We start from the raw sequence: 17,945 nt of genomic DNA, 5'->3' as shown, positions 1-17,945 counted from the left end.
CGAAAGGTTTTTAAGGGCCTTCTGGGACCCCCTGGGACAGCATTCCAGTGCTGTTTTTATGAATATGAATATAATCGAATATATACACCACCAATGGGATGACAGCTGCTGAGAAGCTGCCGATCACATGTGTCACGGGCATCAGTGACAGCTGCCTGCCACCATGTCATCAGCTGGAATCCAGCTCTTGTCGCAAATGGACCCAGCTTGGGGCCAGTTCCGGCCGGCTATCAGGGAATGATTGCCTACCATAGCAAAAAAAAAATCGGATTTTTGCAGCGCTCACAGATAGAAAAAAACACATAAAATGTATTGTATATACAGAGATACATCATACTAATAACAGGACTACAGAAGGGGAGGAGGGAGCAGCTAAGGGAGGGAGAGGGGGGGGGGGGAAAGGACAGAAAAGAGCTTGAAAATCTTGAAGGGGTGATTTGAGGACTTGAGAGTAGGCAAGGACTTGACAGAGTGCTTGATTAATAGTGCTTGTGGTTGCTTGGAGGCATTTGAGGCTTGAGAAGGGCTTGAAAAGTGTTCGGACTTGGGGGGAAAAGAGAGAAGTGCGTTGCTGGCTGTTCCTGGCAACGGCATATATGAGCGCTGATACCGCGCGGATCTGTCAATCATCTGATTGACATCCAGCGCTCGGTGTTCCGGGAGGTTCTCAGGCCTCCGGATCGTCCAGCTGGCATTCTCATGGCAGACGGCTGCTGCCAGGTGTCATGTCAGCCAGTGCCAGCTGGAAAGGCCGGCTGCACACCAGCTAGGGGCCAATTGGTGGTGTACTTATGAATATGAATATCTTATGCAAAACATGTATTCAAAATCAAAATTGGGCAGCAGTACATGATGAATCAGGTTATGTCTGCCCTACTAAATATTCTATATTGTGTTTTCCTGCATATTTGGCTGCTTTCCAGACACTCTAGACCCGGCATGGACCCATTTGCGTCCAAACATGGATGACAGATGGGGTCGATCATGGATCCAGCCGGGTGTCACACCGGGTGCCTGCCGTGGATTTCCCAGCCATCCCGCGGCTGAAAGGTCATTGGCGGTATACTGCCCCAGGCGCTGATATCGTCGCTCGTAGACCTGCATCTGCTCAAGTGCAAAGTTTGCCGCAGCATATATCCGCATGTCCATATCGGCTTCCCTTGCAGATAATAGGTAAGTCCTGAAACTTGCCCACCAATGAAAAGTTTGACAACGTACTTGACTGCCGTCTTCAGAGACCTGACAAGGCCTGTGATGGGAAGTGATGACAGTCCGAGTCCGTGGGCGCTGCGGCTGAGCGCAAGCTCTGCAATGAACCAGTACAAAAATTCACGCCGGCAAGGAGAGTTCTCGGACTCGCCCAGGATTGCCGGAGCATGTCTGAGGACGGTGAGGGGTGTGTCTGGTGTACCTGGTGTGTCTGGAATGGCGATGGTCCGGCATAATGCATTGGCTGCACACATAAGAGCATCATGTGGGGCACTATGAGTCCGAGTCTTGCCATGAGCATTTGGGAAGGGTCTGATAATCAACGCACATAAGAGAAGACCAGGGGACGACCATCTTGCCAGGCTCGACCAGCTCCCCTGCCATGGATGCAATCGCCTGCATGCAAGTGACGCCCCCATCGAGGTGCTTGATGACACGGAGGAGAAAGTCCGCAGCATCTACAGATGTGGGCGAGGTCTCCAGCACTTCGGCTACCGCATTTGCACCAATGTCTGTCACACACAGTGCCACCATGGTTTCCAGCGTGTATCTATGTGTGAAACGGCCAGGGGGAGGGATGAGTTGACAAAGAGTGTTGGCACATTGGATGATGAATGAGCGAGACTCGGGCAACATGCGGTTTGCAAGACGGCGAACGACAGAGCAGCTACGTAAGTGGATCCCAAAGTGCGCGGATGCTAGCAGATCACACAGTATATCAGTGTGGAGCGGCTGCGCTAGACGCTGGCGAAGGAGTTCCAGGCGGTATATGAGATCCCGCAGGATGATGTTCTTCGTTGAGACGCCAACAGTTTTGACGTCACACCTGCGTCACGTAAGTGGTAAGCTTGTAAGGCAGAAAGCGGGCGCAACGCACGCCAAGAACGCCATGTACCGGTCCACGAGCTCGCCGGAGAGGGGGCTGCAGCAGGGCGCCGGGGGCGTCGACGAGCTTGCGCGCTTCGCGGGCATACAGCGCATGCGCGAGCGGGCGGGCGACGGTGTGCAGGTTGATCGTCGCCCCGCCGGGGTTGGCGTCCGACCACCAGCTGTGGACGCTGGCGGCACCAGGGGTCTCGTAGCGCGCAAGCGGGGGCATGGAGGTGCGGGGGAGGAAGCGACGAGTCGATTGCTGGTGGCCACGACAGTACACCGGGTATGGAGCTACTAGTATCATGACAGCGGCGTGTATAGCCTGACATCCGTTCGATGGTTGTCACCACTGAAAAAGCAGGCCTTCGGACCGTCCGGGCGCACTGCCGGGGAGCTCTGGAGTGGTCTGTCGTCGCAGTGACAGGAGACATGGTGACGTGGATCTGCCGCATCAAACCGTCAACACACCTCACGTCAGCGGAGAGCTCACTTTCGGGCGTGCCCGATGGGCGTGGGCCTGCGCCAACGGGCGTGGATGGGCGTGGGCGTGGGTTTTGGCTGACGATCAAAGCCCACGCCCGTCCATCAGGCGTGCCACGCCCATCGGTCGGCTTGGCACGCCCGTTTGTCCCGCTTGGCACGCTGGACAAACGGGCGTGGGCTTCCATGTACAACAAGATGTGATTCGTCTTAGAGCTCTGAAGCATCGTACGGCGCCATCATCAGTGGGCGGCGAGATGCGCCGCGGGCTGGCGGTCCACCGGAGTGACATGGTCCACGACGCCAACCAGCCCCCCGCGAAGTCCGGTGCCCGACCGCGACCGACAGAACCAGCGCCGCAGACGACGATGGCGAGGGTGAGGACACCGGGGAGCGACACGATGCCCTCCGACCTTGAACGCCAGCGCGAACGTGGCGCCGGCGGCCCGGCGCGCCCGGAGAAGGAACGGGCGGGCAGGAGGGCCTCAAGCACTCTCAGCGTGGCTAGCTCGCCGACGAGCGCTGACTCCGAGACAGGCTGAACCTGGCCTCCGTGGCCTGATTCACACTTGGCAACGTCCACTACAGGCAAGAGTGAGTTTCGCCAAGATGTCTTGGCACCGTGGCTGACGACGATCAGCACATTTTGATGTGTTCTCATTGGAGCCGTGGTGTCGCGGACAAGTGACCGCCACATAACAGTGATGAAGGCGTCGCGGTCGCCGTCATAGGACTGGGGATAGTCTCCGCGGACGGTCCCACGCCCGCCCACGCCACGCCCACGCCATCACGGGCGTGCACGCCCGTTGGCGCAGGCCCACGCCGTTTGGCCACGCCCATGTGCGAAGTCTCCACGTCAGCGCGATGACGTGGTATCACTTCTCTCTCTTCATGATATCCATCATGTCCTCCTTGGTCAGGATTCCCAACTCTGAGCAACACCCTCCTTGCTCGGAAGCCGCACGTGGGCCCACACCGGGGCCGGGCTGGCGCCAGGGCGGCGCGCGTGTTCGGCTCTGCTGCTGCTGCTCTGGGCGACGCACTAGAGTCTAGTAGCCTGTGCGTGCGGAGCGAAGACCGCGCATCCCCGCCTTCGGCGCAGTCACACGTCCGCATACTGGCCGCTGTGGCTACTATAAGTTGCGGTAACTCGCTCTGCACCCACTAGGAATCCAGGGACCGGCACGGAGACCATGCGCGTCCCCCTCCTGCTCACGCTGCTCTCCGTTCTCTACACCGCCGCCGCCCATCCGCGTGCCAGTGCCAGTGCGCATGCACGAGTCGTCCCGCCAAACCCGGACATCGCAAACACAAAGTACTCCGGAGACGGTAAGCCTCCTCCCCGCAGTGCATTCCATCGACTGCTCACGTCGCTACCCAGCGACATTCTACGACCCGGGGCTCGGCGCGTGCGGGAAGACGAACAACGGCGCGCAGATGGTCGTCGCCGTCAGCCACGCGGTGTTCGACACGTACCCGTGGGTGCACTTACTTATCTCCGCGCAGCAAAGCGCTGACGCATGCAGCGGGGCGACGTCGTCCAACCCGAACAGGTTCGCGCGTCGTCACGGTGCCTCCTAGTCTCGCTGACGAACCCGTGATGCAGGAACCCGATCTGCGGGCGCAGGCTGCGGGCGAGCTGTGAGTCCATAATCATATGTAACGCGCGAGTGCTTGACTGGCTGGCAGACAAGGGGAAGGCCGTGACGCTCGCCGTCGTGGACCGCTGTCCCGCGTGCGCCGCGGGCGACCTCGACATGACGCGCGCGGGCTTCGGCGCGCTGGCGCCGCTGCGGGCGGGCCGGATCGCGGGCGTGGTGTAGGCGTGGGTGTAGGCATGAGCGTTTGGTTTCCATACTTACTTCTATGTATACATCCAAGAGCTGAGGGGCCGATTGAGGCGGCGCGGGCGTGATCCGAGACTTCCCTGATAGTGCGATAATGTGTCAGCACCCATGTGTAACGCTTCCCACGTCATCGCATCGCCTCTCTGCGTGCGCAGCCATGAGCGACACCCTCTGCAGCGGCGTGCTGTACCTCTGCTCCTGCTGCTGTGCGTCTCTCCCCTTCCCTGCGTCCATTTAGCTTACTGCCGACCCCAGGCTGCGGCTCGCCATCGGACCCCGGCACCGACGGCTCGGGCTTCTGCGGGCGGCGGACGGGCGCGCGCGACCCGCGCGAGCGCGCGCTGAAGCGCGAGTTCATGCAGCGGGACTACCGGCGCACGGAGGACGGCCGGATCAGCGTGCAGCGCCCACCGGGGCCCGTCCTCCAGATGGTCAGTGCGCCGCAGCAGCAGGGGAAGACAGCGGAGGAGGTGATAGAGGCGATACCCCCGGGGAAGTCGAGCACGCTGGCCATGGACCTGGACGGCGGTGTACGGAGGGACGCTTGGTGCGCTGCCTGTCGCCTTCGTGTCTCCGTGCTCACACTGTGTAGATTGTCGCCCGCAATGATACCCTACCCCGAGCCACCATTCCCCCCGTTTCGTTTTCTATAACAGTCCCCGTTCCTGCCCATCGTTTCCCGCCGCGGCTCTGTGTCGCCTCGCAGTCGGCCATGGGCTGGGTCCCAGGTCCCTCCCTCCGCGATCACGTATTATTCCCGACACCTTCGGTAACCAGTTCCATGCGAAAACAAACACACATCGCTTGGCTGCAGGAACGGCTGCCCCGTTGCGTTGCTCCGACCGAAGCCGCGCCCTGCCGCGCCGTGGTGTCGTATTGCTTCGCGGGCGCTCCGCGTGTGGCGGCCTCAGACGACACGCCGATGCGATGGACCGCATTCTGCGAGTCAATCCGCTGGAACAAGCAGAAAACTGTCTAGTTCTTTGCACAACCTGTAAATTTATGCGTGCAATAGAAAATAAAAATACCGTGACATTCCCAAAAAAAAAATGCAAAGGCACAACGTGCAGGCGGCGCTGAATTCGACCAGTGATGCGCAAAGAGGTAGCTGTCTCCCCTCCGCTTCATCCCGCAAATGTGTGAACCAAGGTACTCCACGGCCCTCCAGTGATTTACAGTTGCAGACAATCCAAGCTGACAACTTGTATCACTCAAAATCAGTATGTAGGAATGAAAGACCAAGTGTACAGCTGAAAAGCGAGATTTTTTTCCTTCCAGAAAACGTCGTTTACTGCATGTGGCTGATTTTTATCACAGAGGCAACTTGAAGTCTTCTTCTCTATGATCAACAGGAGGACCCCTGATTATCGGGTCAGAGGTCATCCGGGAAAATCAATTTGTCCGAATTGTCAGACCGGAATCGTCGTCAAAATCTGTCCGAATTCGTTGCATGACCTCAAGAGTAGTCTAAATTTGTCCGAATTACTGTAAAAATACGAAAAAATCGCCAATAATAATATGTGTTGAATCCGATCAATTATTTGAGCTTTATTTTTGTCCCTGCCTTCACATAGCATCCAAACTTACAACTGCCCTTATGAATGATTATTCTAATCAGCTCTCAGTCATTTGTACGGGTTTTAGGCCTGAGTGCCGATCGGCAACCAATTGGACAGTGCTATCGTACTCTCCGACTTCCCCCGGAGGTCACGGATACAACTTTTCGGCTGGTCATATAGAGCCAAAGGCAAGGCTGGGTGTCTGTCTGGCCCGAGTCACACATCACAATGTCCGAACTTTTGGAAGGACCTGCGCACATTCGGCACCCTGATGTCCGAACTCTGGCATGACATGAGGTCCGAGGTTTCAAAATTTTGTCTGAATTTGGCGGATGACCACTGACCTAATAATCAGGGGTCCTTCAACAGGGAAATATTATTATGATGCACAAAAGATAATATATGCTTAAAGTAAAGGTGATACTTGGTGGGATACAGAGGCAGCTCCTTGCACAAGTCAAAGATGCGCTCGATATATTTGAAGCTGCTTATCCAAACTATAAGGGCAACCCTGAAGGCTCCCACAAGAGTCCTAGCAGGAGAGGATCCAAAGCGTGAATAAGAGCTACAGGAAATACACGGAGGGACCGACCTAGCAGGGGAGGATCCAAAGAGAGGAAACTCTGCGGGTCCGCCTGCTAGGGCGCCAACTATATACTGGTCATCCGTAACTGCCTGCCGATGTAGAGTGCAGAAGGCCTGAGTGGCGTCACAGGTCTGCTTGACAGATCAGTGATTATGTGGGCAAAGGAGGCTGTGGACAATGGGTCGGAGCGTCCAAGGGGGCGCCGGTCTGATGTGCCTCAGATGCACTCAGAGGCTCCAAAGGGGGCCAAAGTGGGGGTTCCCCTGACACAAACTGTCAAGCTTTGTTTGTCTTTGATCAATCGTCAGCTTATGCCTCATTAGAACTAGAGGCCTTGAAAGCTTGGGAGATGAATAAAGGTAATAGAGGAAAACAGAGGAAGCAGAAAGATACAATTATTCTAGATACCAATCCAACCAGATCGAAAAGAGGAAAATTTCAGAAAATGACTAATGACCAAAGGTTCAAAACAAACCCGAAAGGACCAGAAACTGTTCTGAGGGAAAGGAGCTTTGATGTGAAGAAGTTCAAATGGGCTAAATGCAAATCTGTGTGTTCTGTTGATAATCAGGATTGTTGCATGACCAGACTGCTTAGCCAGCAAGATGACTTCAAAAATCAACCTTCAATACTGGAGACCTTGATTACTAACAGGGGACATTTGTGCATCTTTCTCCCCCAAGTTCCACTGTGAACTGCATCCAATTGAAATGTATTGGGGATGGTGTAAATACTGCTATAAGGAGCATCCTAAAAAGACTTTTACGGAAGCTAAAGACAGGCACTTGAGTATCTGGAAACAGATATTATTTGTCGCTTTATTCAACGCTCTTGAGATTTGTAAGTGCATACTGTTTAGGATTAACAGGGAAAGCAGTAGCATGGGCAGTTAAGAAGCAGAGGTCTCACAGAGCACGTCATAGTACAATTTTAGCAGAGCTGGAAAAGGCAGGAGTACATACTGTAGCAATTTATTCAATTCGGCAGTCACGTGTCACACCGGTCCCTTCGGCCGCTAAATAGGCCGAAAAATTTCGGCTGTCACACACATCGACAGGCAGCGCCGAAAATTTAATTTCGGCGCCGATGTCACACTATTTTGGGGCGCCGAATTGAATAAATTACTACAGTACCTAGTTTTTTTTTTTTTTCCCTTATGAAAACCATTTTTGAGATGAAAAGGTGTATAAAAGTTTTGGTCAGCAGGTCCAGAATATTTGACACTGCTTATATGACATAGGAAAATTATGTAAATACTATATAGGGGTTTCAGACCCTCTGAATCTGAATATGAACTCAGATTTCAGCAGTAATAGCTGGTCCACAATTTAAGTTTTAAAGAGTTGTCAGCACTTTTATTGTCTGTAACTATATATAGCTTACTGTAATATAAAATGCCAGGCATGGTGTGTCCTTTCATACAAAAATTCACTGGAGGTGTAAGGGAGCATGTGAGGTGACAGTGGTCACTGATAATGTGACTGGTCCATGTGCAGATAACCCTGCACTAAAGTAGTTGGCCACCAGGCTGTTTTCTGGCTATCAGCATCATTCATGCAGGAGATCACTCATAATTCTTAGTATCTTCACTAAAAATGAACAGAAATAGTATCTTTGTCATATTCTACTTATGAGTTGGCCTGTTGATACATTCTGAGAGAATTGGGAAATAAACAGTTGCTGTGTCCGGATGTACTAGTTCCCCCAATCTTGCTGCCTTAATAAGGCTTAAAAACTTCCGTGTCTGTTTGCCATATGCTGGCCTTTTTTTACTTGATGGGAAATAGTTACAACGACAGAATAGATCACTGAAGAGGGCTGCTGGATCAATATCTGTTTCTGGTGACACAATTCCATTTGTGGAACAAGGCTTGAGAACAGGTATAAGCAAAGTGATGATTCCGTCAAGAAGTGCAGATTTGTTATTCTGTAACTCTTGATCAGGATCCTGGCCTCTTGATTCACAGTGATCAGATAATGGGAATGCCATATTGAGTAGGAAGTTTGTCCACTTAAGCTGGAAGAGTCCAAAGCCTCCAAGGAGGTTAATGAGTCGAAGCATTCTAGGGGTTTGAGCATCTTGCCTAGATGATCATAAGTAAATGTTCAAAATTGCTGAACAGTTCTACACACGTTCCAGGCAAAAGCAGGTATGCCATGCGGCTGAATAATGAGACCCGATCACGATATGTCTGACTCAACAAGTGGTTCAGCATTAGAATATGCACCTGCCCACCCAGAACAACACATTTCATGAAGTTCCAGAGTGCATGAGATGCCCTTGTGCCTAAGTCCATAATTTCCCGCCTGATGACTTTGATTAGTTTACCCATTGTCATGTAATGGTATTTGATAACCTACAAAGTGATTTCTGGAACAGCAGCAGTACCTAACATCACATTTGACATCTTAGGGAATGTTGCAATGTCTACAATTGTTCGGCCAGCAGACATTGGGCACTGTGCTGGGCTTGAATATTGCAGCAAAATCATGGCTTGTTTTTCAAGAAATTGGGCCTCCAGAGTGCCTGCAGTTTGTGGTCTATACTTATTGATATAATATATTATCTCCAAGATTGAATCTGGAGGTGATTCATAGGGCCAATAAGATGATAGTTGGGAGTGCAACAGCTCTGTGAGCTCCAACTCAACACCTTCTGGACTGGCACAAGATTGTAAAATAGTGTTGAAAGCAATATTTAGTTGATGTGCGGGAGGTTGTGTTGCCTTAGATCCAATAAGTAGCAATAGATCCAGAAAGCCACTGAGAAGAGCAGCCTCACATGCAATCACACTAGTCTGGACCAATGCTGTAATAAATGAGAGAACAGGCATGCTGTAATCAAGCCCTTCATACAGCTGATGAGGATCCAAATTGTGATAACTCTGTTGTGACAGGTATGCATCAGTCAATTTTGGTTCAAGAAAACTGTCTTAAGCTCAATCATTGCAATAGAACAAATATAATCAGACTAACCCAGAGCAGCAAAAAAGAGCAACAGATGTGATGTTGGTCAGAAACTGCATTAGATCATCAAGAAGCCATCCAGATAGACAGTGAATAAGATGCTTGGTCTGATAAGATCCAATTTGCGCTAGTATGATTCTCATTGCAGACAAGTGAATTTGGTCATCGTAAAGTCCTGGTCTGTATTTACTTATGAATATGGAGATACAGAATATAGTGCATTCAACTAGGCATACCGAGATAGTTCCAGCACATCATTGAACAGTTCCTGCCAAAATCCCGGGCGGGCAAGAAGGTCCGGGTAATTGTCCACCTGTGGCAGATTTGCACAGATAGTTGCCATTCGTCGTTTTATAACAACATGTTCCACACCCCTTACTGTGGATTTCCCTAGGGCCTTGATTGCTTTCCCTGCCAGAGCACCGGGGCCCCAGCTTGTGCTGTTTGAAGTGCTTGTGTAGAGCGAAAGAGATGAAAGTGAGGAAGTAAGGGAGGAGGCCGAGGGACTCTGGAGAATGCGCCGGAAGCGATGAGTGTCATGAGGAGGCATTTGTAGGAAGAGTGGGATTGCGCGTTGCTTTTAAGTCCGTTATCCCCTAGCTAGCTCCATCGCAGCTCAATTCCCGCTCCAAGATCAGTGATTGGTGATTGAAACCCGCTGAGCGATGATAGACTGAATGCAGGGATGAGAGAATCACAGATCGACTATGATGAAACGCTTCTTGACTTATGACTCCGGGGGCTCGAAGGAAGTCCAATACCAACACTGCCAGTGGTCTACCAGCTCCCAAGCAATGAGTTGGCGTCCGTGATGCATATCAACTGAAGGGAGGCTCCCGAGGACGAGCCGACCGGGAACTTGATCGTCCAGGGATGCGAGAGCCAGACTCGTGTGAACGCCCGAGGATGGGTAGGTTCTTAGATTGAGACAAAAGAAGCAAGAGAAGCTCCTCGGAGCCGATTTCCGGCGCTGTTCGGGACAGGCGACATACACTGCCATACCATAATTATAAACCAGATAAAAATGTGGAAATCATCATGTGTCGAATCTTGAAGAACATCTAGACGTTCACGCCCAGTCCACGCGCACGAGCGGCTGCGTGTACACATCCCCGTTGCTCGACTTCGCCGTCTTGGTCCACGTCTAAACACGCTTATTCCGGACCATCTTGAAGTGGACACAAGACGTACGATGAAAATATAGTTCCCCGTCCCATCCGTGAGCGCCGGGTGCGCGACGGCGGAGTACGCGGCCAGCGAGCCGGTGCCAACCGCGCCAGAGTAGAATAGCTGTGTGGAGGTCAGGGCATGCAAGCCACACCGGATACGGGTCTCGCACCGTCGGGACCGTCCACGGGCCTTCCGGCGCGGGCGCAGTGGACACGTAGAAGTTGGCGTTGGGGAAACCATCACCGCCGATCCAGACGAAGCTCTATAGCCTGTAAGTTGCAATCGAACGGGAACACCTGTTGACACACGTTCCACTTGGCGGAAAAGTACACCGTCCCTTGTACGTTTCCGCGCGTGTTGGCGAGTGCAATCCCGGCCGTCGACGTTGTAGGTGCCGACGCAGTCCATCCACCATTGACGTAGTATTGGTAGGTGCTCTTGCTGTTCAATGCCCCAAGAAAGCCCGTTAGCGCAGAGCGCGCCACGGCGAGCTGACCATTGGGTGTCGAGCCGTACAAATAAACCTTATTTGCGTCAGGCAAACGGAGGAATAGATGAGATGACGCACATAGGACCCGTTCAGCACCGTCGCTGCCGTTCCATACCCCACCTGATTCGACGCCCAGAACTTGCTCGTGTCGACAGTGGCCTGCGGCATGGCGTTGGTATTGACAGGGTTCTGCGAGACATGGTAGAGGGTCGTGTCTGGCGTGTTGATGAGGCTGAGTCCGCTGAGGTGTTGTCTCTTGATGAACCCATCATTGTCGAAGCTGAACACGACCGCCGGGCCCGTGTCTGGCCAGCCCACCCATCTCGCATCTCCTCAGCAGCGGAAAAGGGAAAGAGGTAATGACCACGCACCTCGTCCCGTCGCTGCAGGCGCCATTCGTCGGGCATTCATCGCCCTCCAGCGGGTAGAACAGCGGGCCATACCCTTGTGGGGTCCGCAGTGTCAGCGTCCCCGCTGATGTCCCCGATGGCTTTCCGCTCCATGCTCCGGTATTCACGACGAGTCCATTGCCCGGGACGCCCGCTGTGCTGAGTGTCTGGGTGTCGCGGCAGGTCCACAACACGTTGTCCCCATACCACGCCGTCGACGTGCAGGAATCTCGATTGTACCCAGTGTCGGCGAGGTTGCCGTAGGACGTCGTTGCCCGCACGACCGGAGTGACGGCGCGGGAAGAGAGAAGAGCGGCGTGGGAATGCGATGACGTGTTTGATGCCCTGGCGTCGACAACGCCTACGGCAGTGAGCAAGGTGAGGGGAAGGTAAAGTCGTGCGAGGGGCATGGCGGTATTGGAGAAAGAGGCGGGAAGTGACCCTTGGACTTCAAATTTGAAGATCAATCATCACCTGACTAGCTCATAATAACAATCAGCAGATCCACATGCTCATATTCCACAGTGATGCCCTTAGAGTACTGATACTTAAGTATTTCGAATGTTGATACCTTGTTCCGCCTGCTTCTACCCTCTACTCGGCGCCCATACCGGTTTTGTAAACTGTCTTGGAAGTTGGGGTCGGTGTGCACAGGCTTGGATTTGGTCCTAATCCAGCTCTGGACCACTCACTGAGCCGTTCTCCACAATTTCCTGTGAAAAGAAAATTTGAAACTTTTTACATAAATTTTTTGTCAGTCAAAATTTGAACTTTTTTTTGGCAACTTTTGCCTGAAAAATGTCAGAAAAAAAACTTGAAGTTTTTTACCTAATTATTACTAAGAAAAAATGTCAGACTATATGTAGAGAAGAAAACTAGGACATAAATTTCGAGTTTTTTCCAAGAAAAAATAGAAAAAAAAAATTCAAGATTTTTGCTAGGGAAATATTTCAATTGAAAATCTTGCTGATTTCCTGATTGGGACACTTTGGGACCAAAAAATTTGGGTGTGACCTGTGACCCACCAAAATGTTTTGGCCAAAAAATCTGATGTGACGACTCTGACCAATTGAATGAAATGGGTCAGTATATTCTTCAATGTACACTATTATTATACTTGAGTACAGAAGAAAAACTGTCACAAACAACACCAATTCAGAGGATACCAGTTGGCCAGTGAAGGCAAGCAAGAAGCACTGTGAAAAGATATGGTAAAGATGATGCAATTCGAAGACTGGGGTACAAGATGAAATCTACTCTACTTCTATACACTACTACCATGTGTTTACCATGCCTAATAGGAGAGACAATGACGTCATACTTTAGCCATGCCTTTACGTGCTGTTTGCCTCAACTCCACGCTGTCAATCAACATCAGCATCGACATCTGATGATCCAATCACCATCTTATCGTCCATCTTATCTCCTCCTTGTCTTATCTTATCAACCAGGGCCAAAATAAAAGGTTTAAAGGGCGAAGAAAAAGGGTTTTTGAACCCAGGGTTTGACAAAAACTTGAGCAACATTGTTAAGGTAGAGAGTGCGGGAACCCCACACCTTTACAAATCAATTAATTAATGGCATCAGCGACAAAAGTTAGGGTTTATGAACCAAAAGAATATTTTTTCAGTGAAGTTCAAGGTTTCTGAGGATGATATCCATGACTTTAAATGTATTTACACTAGCTACATATTACAATGATGCTTCAAACCCCAAGTTGACTGTAGATACCATTTTGGGCACATGTAACAGACAGAGTGTGACATCCTTCTAAATCTGGTAGTAACTTCAATTACACTTTCTTTTGCCTTCAATATATGCCCAGTGTAGTCAGATATATGCTCAAAATAGGTGTAGTGCTGGCCAAATATGATTATATTATTTTATGGGCATAATATATTATAATCATATCATATTCAGAGCTCCAACCCAATAATATATTTGTAGTATAATATAATCATATTCAGCTGCAAAAATATGAATATGTTATGAATATATTCAACTATAATCTAGTATGCATATCTCTTGATATGTTTGACATATTTGCTAATCAAAAACATAAAATACATACTGGATTGTCAGGGCGACTTCCTTTTGGGCCTCTCTAATTCCAGCCTGGGTTACATAGGACTCTCAAAATACAATCAGGGGCATTGCCACTAGTATTAGGTTAGCCAGTAGACACTTGATCAGAGGTCCTACACTATCTTTAATAGGGTCAACCCAAAGTGATCACTCCTGACACCTGTTCCTACTAAGAGTAATGTATGAATCACCATATATAACAGATAATATGTGACATTTATCAGAAGTAGGGCTAACTTAGACTAAGATTAGTACAATGACTGAGTACATGGACTGAGAAAATAGCTGTAATCATCCACCTTACTATAGTTGAATATTCTGTGACTATAATATAGTATAGTCATAATATAATATAATATATTCAAACATAATCATATTCAAGTGATCCACGAAGGGCATAATATATTCATAATATTCTGAATATATTCAATATTTAATCAAGCATAATATAATTCTGGCCAGCACTAAATAGGTGTGACATGTATGCTTTATGATCCATGCCCATATTCTATGGCCTGACGACATCAGCGCAACCGGACTGCACAGCTGTGTACAGCCCATCTGTCATCTCCCCTTCTTCGCCATTTGCTACGCTGAAACGCAGGAAATGCGAGCAATGCTGAATGCGGAAACAACTCCACAAACAAACAAAACACACAAATCATGGTTGATGTGTTCAGGGCTCCATGGAAAGTATATCCATGCTGCAACCCATAAGAGCAACATGAGGGTGATGACAATGTTGGATAAGAAGTGTGGGTGTAGGTGTGGTTGTGGTAATGATGGGATCAATGATGATGTTGATGGTAGATGGTATGAAGAAGGTGGTGGTGGTGGGGTTGTTGAGTTGGGTGGAGAGGAAGGGGGTGTGGATGTAGAGGAGAGCAGGTATGACACATAGAGTATGCCTCTTGTAGCCAAACATACTCCCAACAACAAACCACTCCAAAATGAACACAACCCAAAACCAACACTAAAACCCAAAACAGTAGTGGTCACAGTCACAGTCACATCTGATATGTTTTTGATATTTGATATGTTTTCTCTTGTTTTTGTTGCATTTTCTGTTATTGTGCACAGCCAAACCACCAGCATCAAGAGCATCAACTGCCACACCAAGAATGGCATAAACAGCTCCAACATGGGTCGCTCAATCCAAAGAGGGCGACGTTCCATGAAGGTAAGCGCATCTGAGCATAGTGGAGTCTTCATCTAATCACATAGACCACAGGTTCAGTATGTCCAAGTGTTGACGGAAAGTCTCTGTCTTCATATGTTGTTCCAATATATCGTTTGTTGCCAAGTCCAAGGTCCGAGATCGCTTATCTAATCGTTATCTTATCGTTATCTTATCGTTATCTTATCGTGTTGTTGCCATCAGAGAGGTGAGCCAAATCTAACCCAAAGGTGGGGCTACGATTCACTGTCTTCTAGGTACAAAAGCTGCTAATTATATACCTTTTCCCCTTGCTTACATCAGCAGGGTCCTCGGCCTCCGCAGCGCTCCCCGCACCCTCGAATCTGGGGTTGTCCGCACTGCCCAACAGTGCCTCCACTTTCTGAAACGTGCCCTGCCGCAGCCACCTTGTTTCATCTTCGTGTTTGAGGGTTTGCACCCCAGAACCCTGTTTTTGAGGGCTCGTCCCTCTTTCCTTCGCGTTTGAGGGCGCTCTGTGCTTGCCAGTGTGTCTAGTCGCGCCCAGTCGCGTTTCGGATCACTCCTCCGTGATCGGCCATCATCGGCCGATGATCAGGTCATCGGACTTCAACCCAGTGCAATAATCCGGCCTGAATAGGGTCTGTTGAGGCCTTTTCAGCACAATTCCATGTGTGAACGCGTGTCCCGCTTCGTCATCTCCCCCTTTTTGAAATCTGAGTGTCCTCACTCAGCCGAATCATATCCTTCTGATTATCACCAAAATGTCGGATCACCGGTGACTCAGCGGATTTGCACATCTTCTCTTCTCCACCACATTGAGTATCATGTCCGGTGCATAGCTCCCACCATCCTTCCAATCTTCCTGGACCTTCTGACACACAAAGCTCAGTCCAAAACCTGAGTTCAATGTCTGCTTCGCGGATGGCTTGCTTGTGACGTGGCATCTCTCACACTCCAAATTCGACTCCCCAGCACTATTCTTCTGGTCTTGTCAACCAACATATCCTTCGACTTGTCATCTCTTTCACTGAAGCTGTGCGAGTCGATGCCTAGCAAGTCTCCATCGGTGTGGATCCGTAATCCTCCGGTTTTGCCTGGTGAGTTATTTGTTTTCGTTTGCCTCGCCGTGTTTTGGGACCATTGTGCATAGATTTCGACTTCACATGCTCCGCACGCTCAAGAGCTCGTCGTTGCTTCTTCGTCAGCAATGGTGTAAATGCTCGGGGATGGTCTGTTGCCTCTTTCCGGCCACCAAACCACTCTTCTCGTAACCAATTCATCAACAGTGTATCTTCAACATCCACCAGCAGCTGACTCGCCTCTCTCGGCCCTTCATTCTCTGATGTTTGTGGCCTTGACCGCTGCAAATTGCCGCCCCTTGTCTCCTCATTAAAGTCTTGTCGGACCGGTAGTCCTTGTTTCTTCAGTGTTTTGGCCAGCGCCCCAAACCAGCGCTCAAGATTATTGATTCGTTGCGCCATTTGCTTGGCCTGGCTATCGGAGATAGTGCTGCGCTCGCCTTCATGTTTGTCCAACATCTCAAGCTTGTCGACTTCCTTGCGCAGGTCATCGACCACATCCTGAAGCCTGGAGTGGGAATCTTCGAGATATCCTAAGGCCGCTGTTGATTCTGCATCAACGGCCATCTGTGCGTCCATTTTACCGCTCTCCAGTCGTCTGAAGACGTTCCAGAGCGACTTTAACTGGTCGTGAATGCTCCTGAGATCGTCTCGCAGGTCGTCATTGTTCGCCTTGCACATCTCAAATGGCTTTTCGCTGTGCATTCCCTTCATACAGCGTTCTACATTGTCCATGAGCGGCGTTGGTTGCTTTGGTTTATCCTCAACAACCACGCAATTTCGCCGTTCTTCGATTCCTTCCAGCCAATTCACTCGTTCCTGCAAATCCTCCTTGGCATCTCGCATCCGCGCATGCGAATCTTCAAGGAAACCAAGTGCGGCGTTGGTGCTGTCATCTAGGCTCCTTGGTACAGAGAATCCTTCATTTTGAAGCCGCTTAACCGTTATCCAGAGCGACTTCAGCTCATCGCGGACGCTTCCAAGGTAGTCCATGATCTTCGTCCCATGCAGTCGATTCTTCCATACCTCCAGCACTTATCACTTCACAGGCCAGCGCAGTCTTCAGCGGCATAATTCGTCCTTCTCCCAGCTCATCTTGGGTCAAATCCGGCCCAATTCGATTTTCGTAAGCCCAGCATGATATCGTCTCGTCTTCCTGGCCGTTTTCTGGTGAGTACACGTTGACAGGATCCTCGCCTTCTGCCTGGAACCATGTGCGGACCTTCGCAAGACGCTGCGGCAACTGGCCGCCACCGTTCTCCCAGTCAAATCCAATGCTAGTTTGTGCGTGTGACTGTTGCTCCTTCGGGAGGCTCGTTTGACCAATGTGTCCACTGGCAATGAAAGGTCTCGTTCTCGTTGGCATGTTAATGATGTGTCCGATTCTTTCGCGCTCACGAGCACCAAGTCCAGGCCGCTGACTCTTCTGTTTTTCAGTATGGTGCTCAACCTTCACAGCTTCACTTCTCTGACCGCCGGCCCGGGGTGACCCTGGATTGGCATTGACTGGTTCTCGCTGTTGTTCTCGGTACACCGGTGGCTTCTCCTCTGTGTCATTGACGTTGATATTCGATGTTGGCAGTGCTGGACCCACTCCCCGAACATCGTGAAGCTTGGAACGCGATCGTGCTCGTCCGTGGTGCGTCGGTACCACCGGGGTGTAGTTGCGAGTCGTGCCCGGAGGTGGTCTGAACGCTGACTCACTGCTGCTTGCGTCTTTTCCGCTGACTTTAACATCCATTTGAAGCTGCCTGCGATCTTCATCCTTCGGCTTTGATTCGTAAAACTCCGCTGGGGAGATCTCTTTGTTAATGTTCGTGATATCCAGTAAGTCTCCCATTGCTGCCAGCCGCTCGGCAACCTGAATTACTTCCTCCAACAAATATGGATCTTCTCGTCGCCTGTCTGGTGGTGCGACATGGACACCGAGCTCTTCTTGGACAAATCGACTGACTTGTTGGTCTTGTAACCCCTGACGGACTTGGTTGGCAGATGCTGCAGGCAGCGTACACAGGTATTGCTGACATGCTTCACGATTTGTCAAAACTGACG

The 17,945-nt window shown here is 50.5% G+C and overlaps 3 protein-coding genes across 3 annotated transcripts; all 3 read right to left on the bottom strand.

The window, feature by feature from the left end:
- Positions 1 to 885: 885 nt before the first annotated feature.
- Positions 886 to 2,308, bottom strand: MIND_01334000 (uncharacterized protein; the record flags this gene model as incomplete). Its single annotated transcript, XM_037369787.1, has 5 exons — positions 886 to 1,159; positions 1,219 to 1,482; positions 1,538 to 2,035; positions 2,087 to 2,131; positions 2,184 to 2,308. The coding sequence occupies 5 exons, from the start codon at positions 2,306 to 2,308 to the stop codon at positions 886 to 888; spliced, it is 1,206 nt and encodes a 401-aa protein (XP_037213783.1).
- A 7,039-nt stretch (positions 2,309 to 9,347) lies between these two features.
- On the bottom strand, positions 9,348 to 10,071 carry MIND_01333900 (uncharacterized protein; the record flags this gene model as incomplete). The annotated part of the gene is made up of 4 exons (XM_037369786.1): positions 9,348 to 9,363; positions 9,411 to 9,482; positions 9,531 to 9,701; positions 9,758 to 10,071. The coding sequence occupies 4 exons, from the start codon at positions 10,069 to 10,071 to the stop codon at positions 9,348 to 9,350; spliced, it is 573 nt and encodes a 190-aa protein (XP_037213782.1).
- A 519-nt stretch (positions 10,072 to 10,590) lies between these two features.
- MIND_01333800 (uncharacterized protein) lies at positions 10,591 to 11,980 on the bottom strand (the record flags this gene model as incomplete). The annotated part of the gene is made up of 6 exons (XM_037369785.1): positions 10,591 to 10,665; positions 10,713 to 10,811; positions 10,861 to 10,953; positions 11,000 to 11,215; positions 11,260 to 11,503; positions 11,553 to 11,980. The coding sequence occupies 6 exons, from the start codon at positions 11,978 to 11,980 to the stop codon at positions 10,591 to 10,593; spliced, it is 1,155 nt and encodes a 384-aa protein (XP_037213781.1).
- Positions 11,981 to 17,945: the final 5,965 nt, after the last annotated feature.

This window comes from Mycena indigotica, assembly GCF_014461135.1.
Source record: "Mycena indigotica strain 171206Taipei chromosome Unknown Mind.scaff0015, whole genome shotgun sequence".
Classification (NCBI taxonomy): Eukaryota; Fungi; Basidiomycota; class Agaricomycetes; order Agaricales; family Mycenaceae; genus Mycena; species Mycena indigotica.
This window is presented reverse-complemented; position numbering and strand designations above follow the sequence as displayed.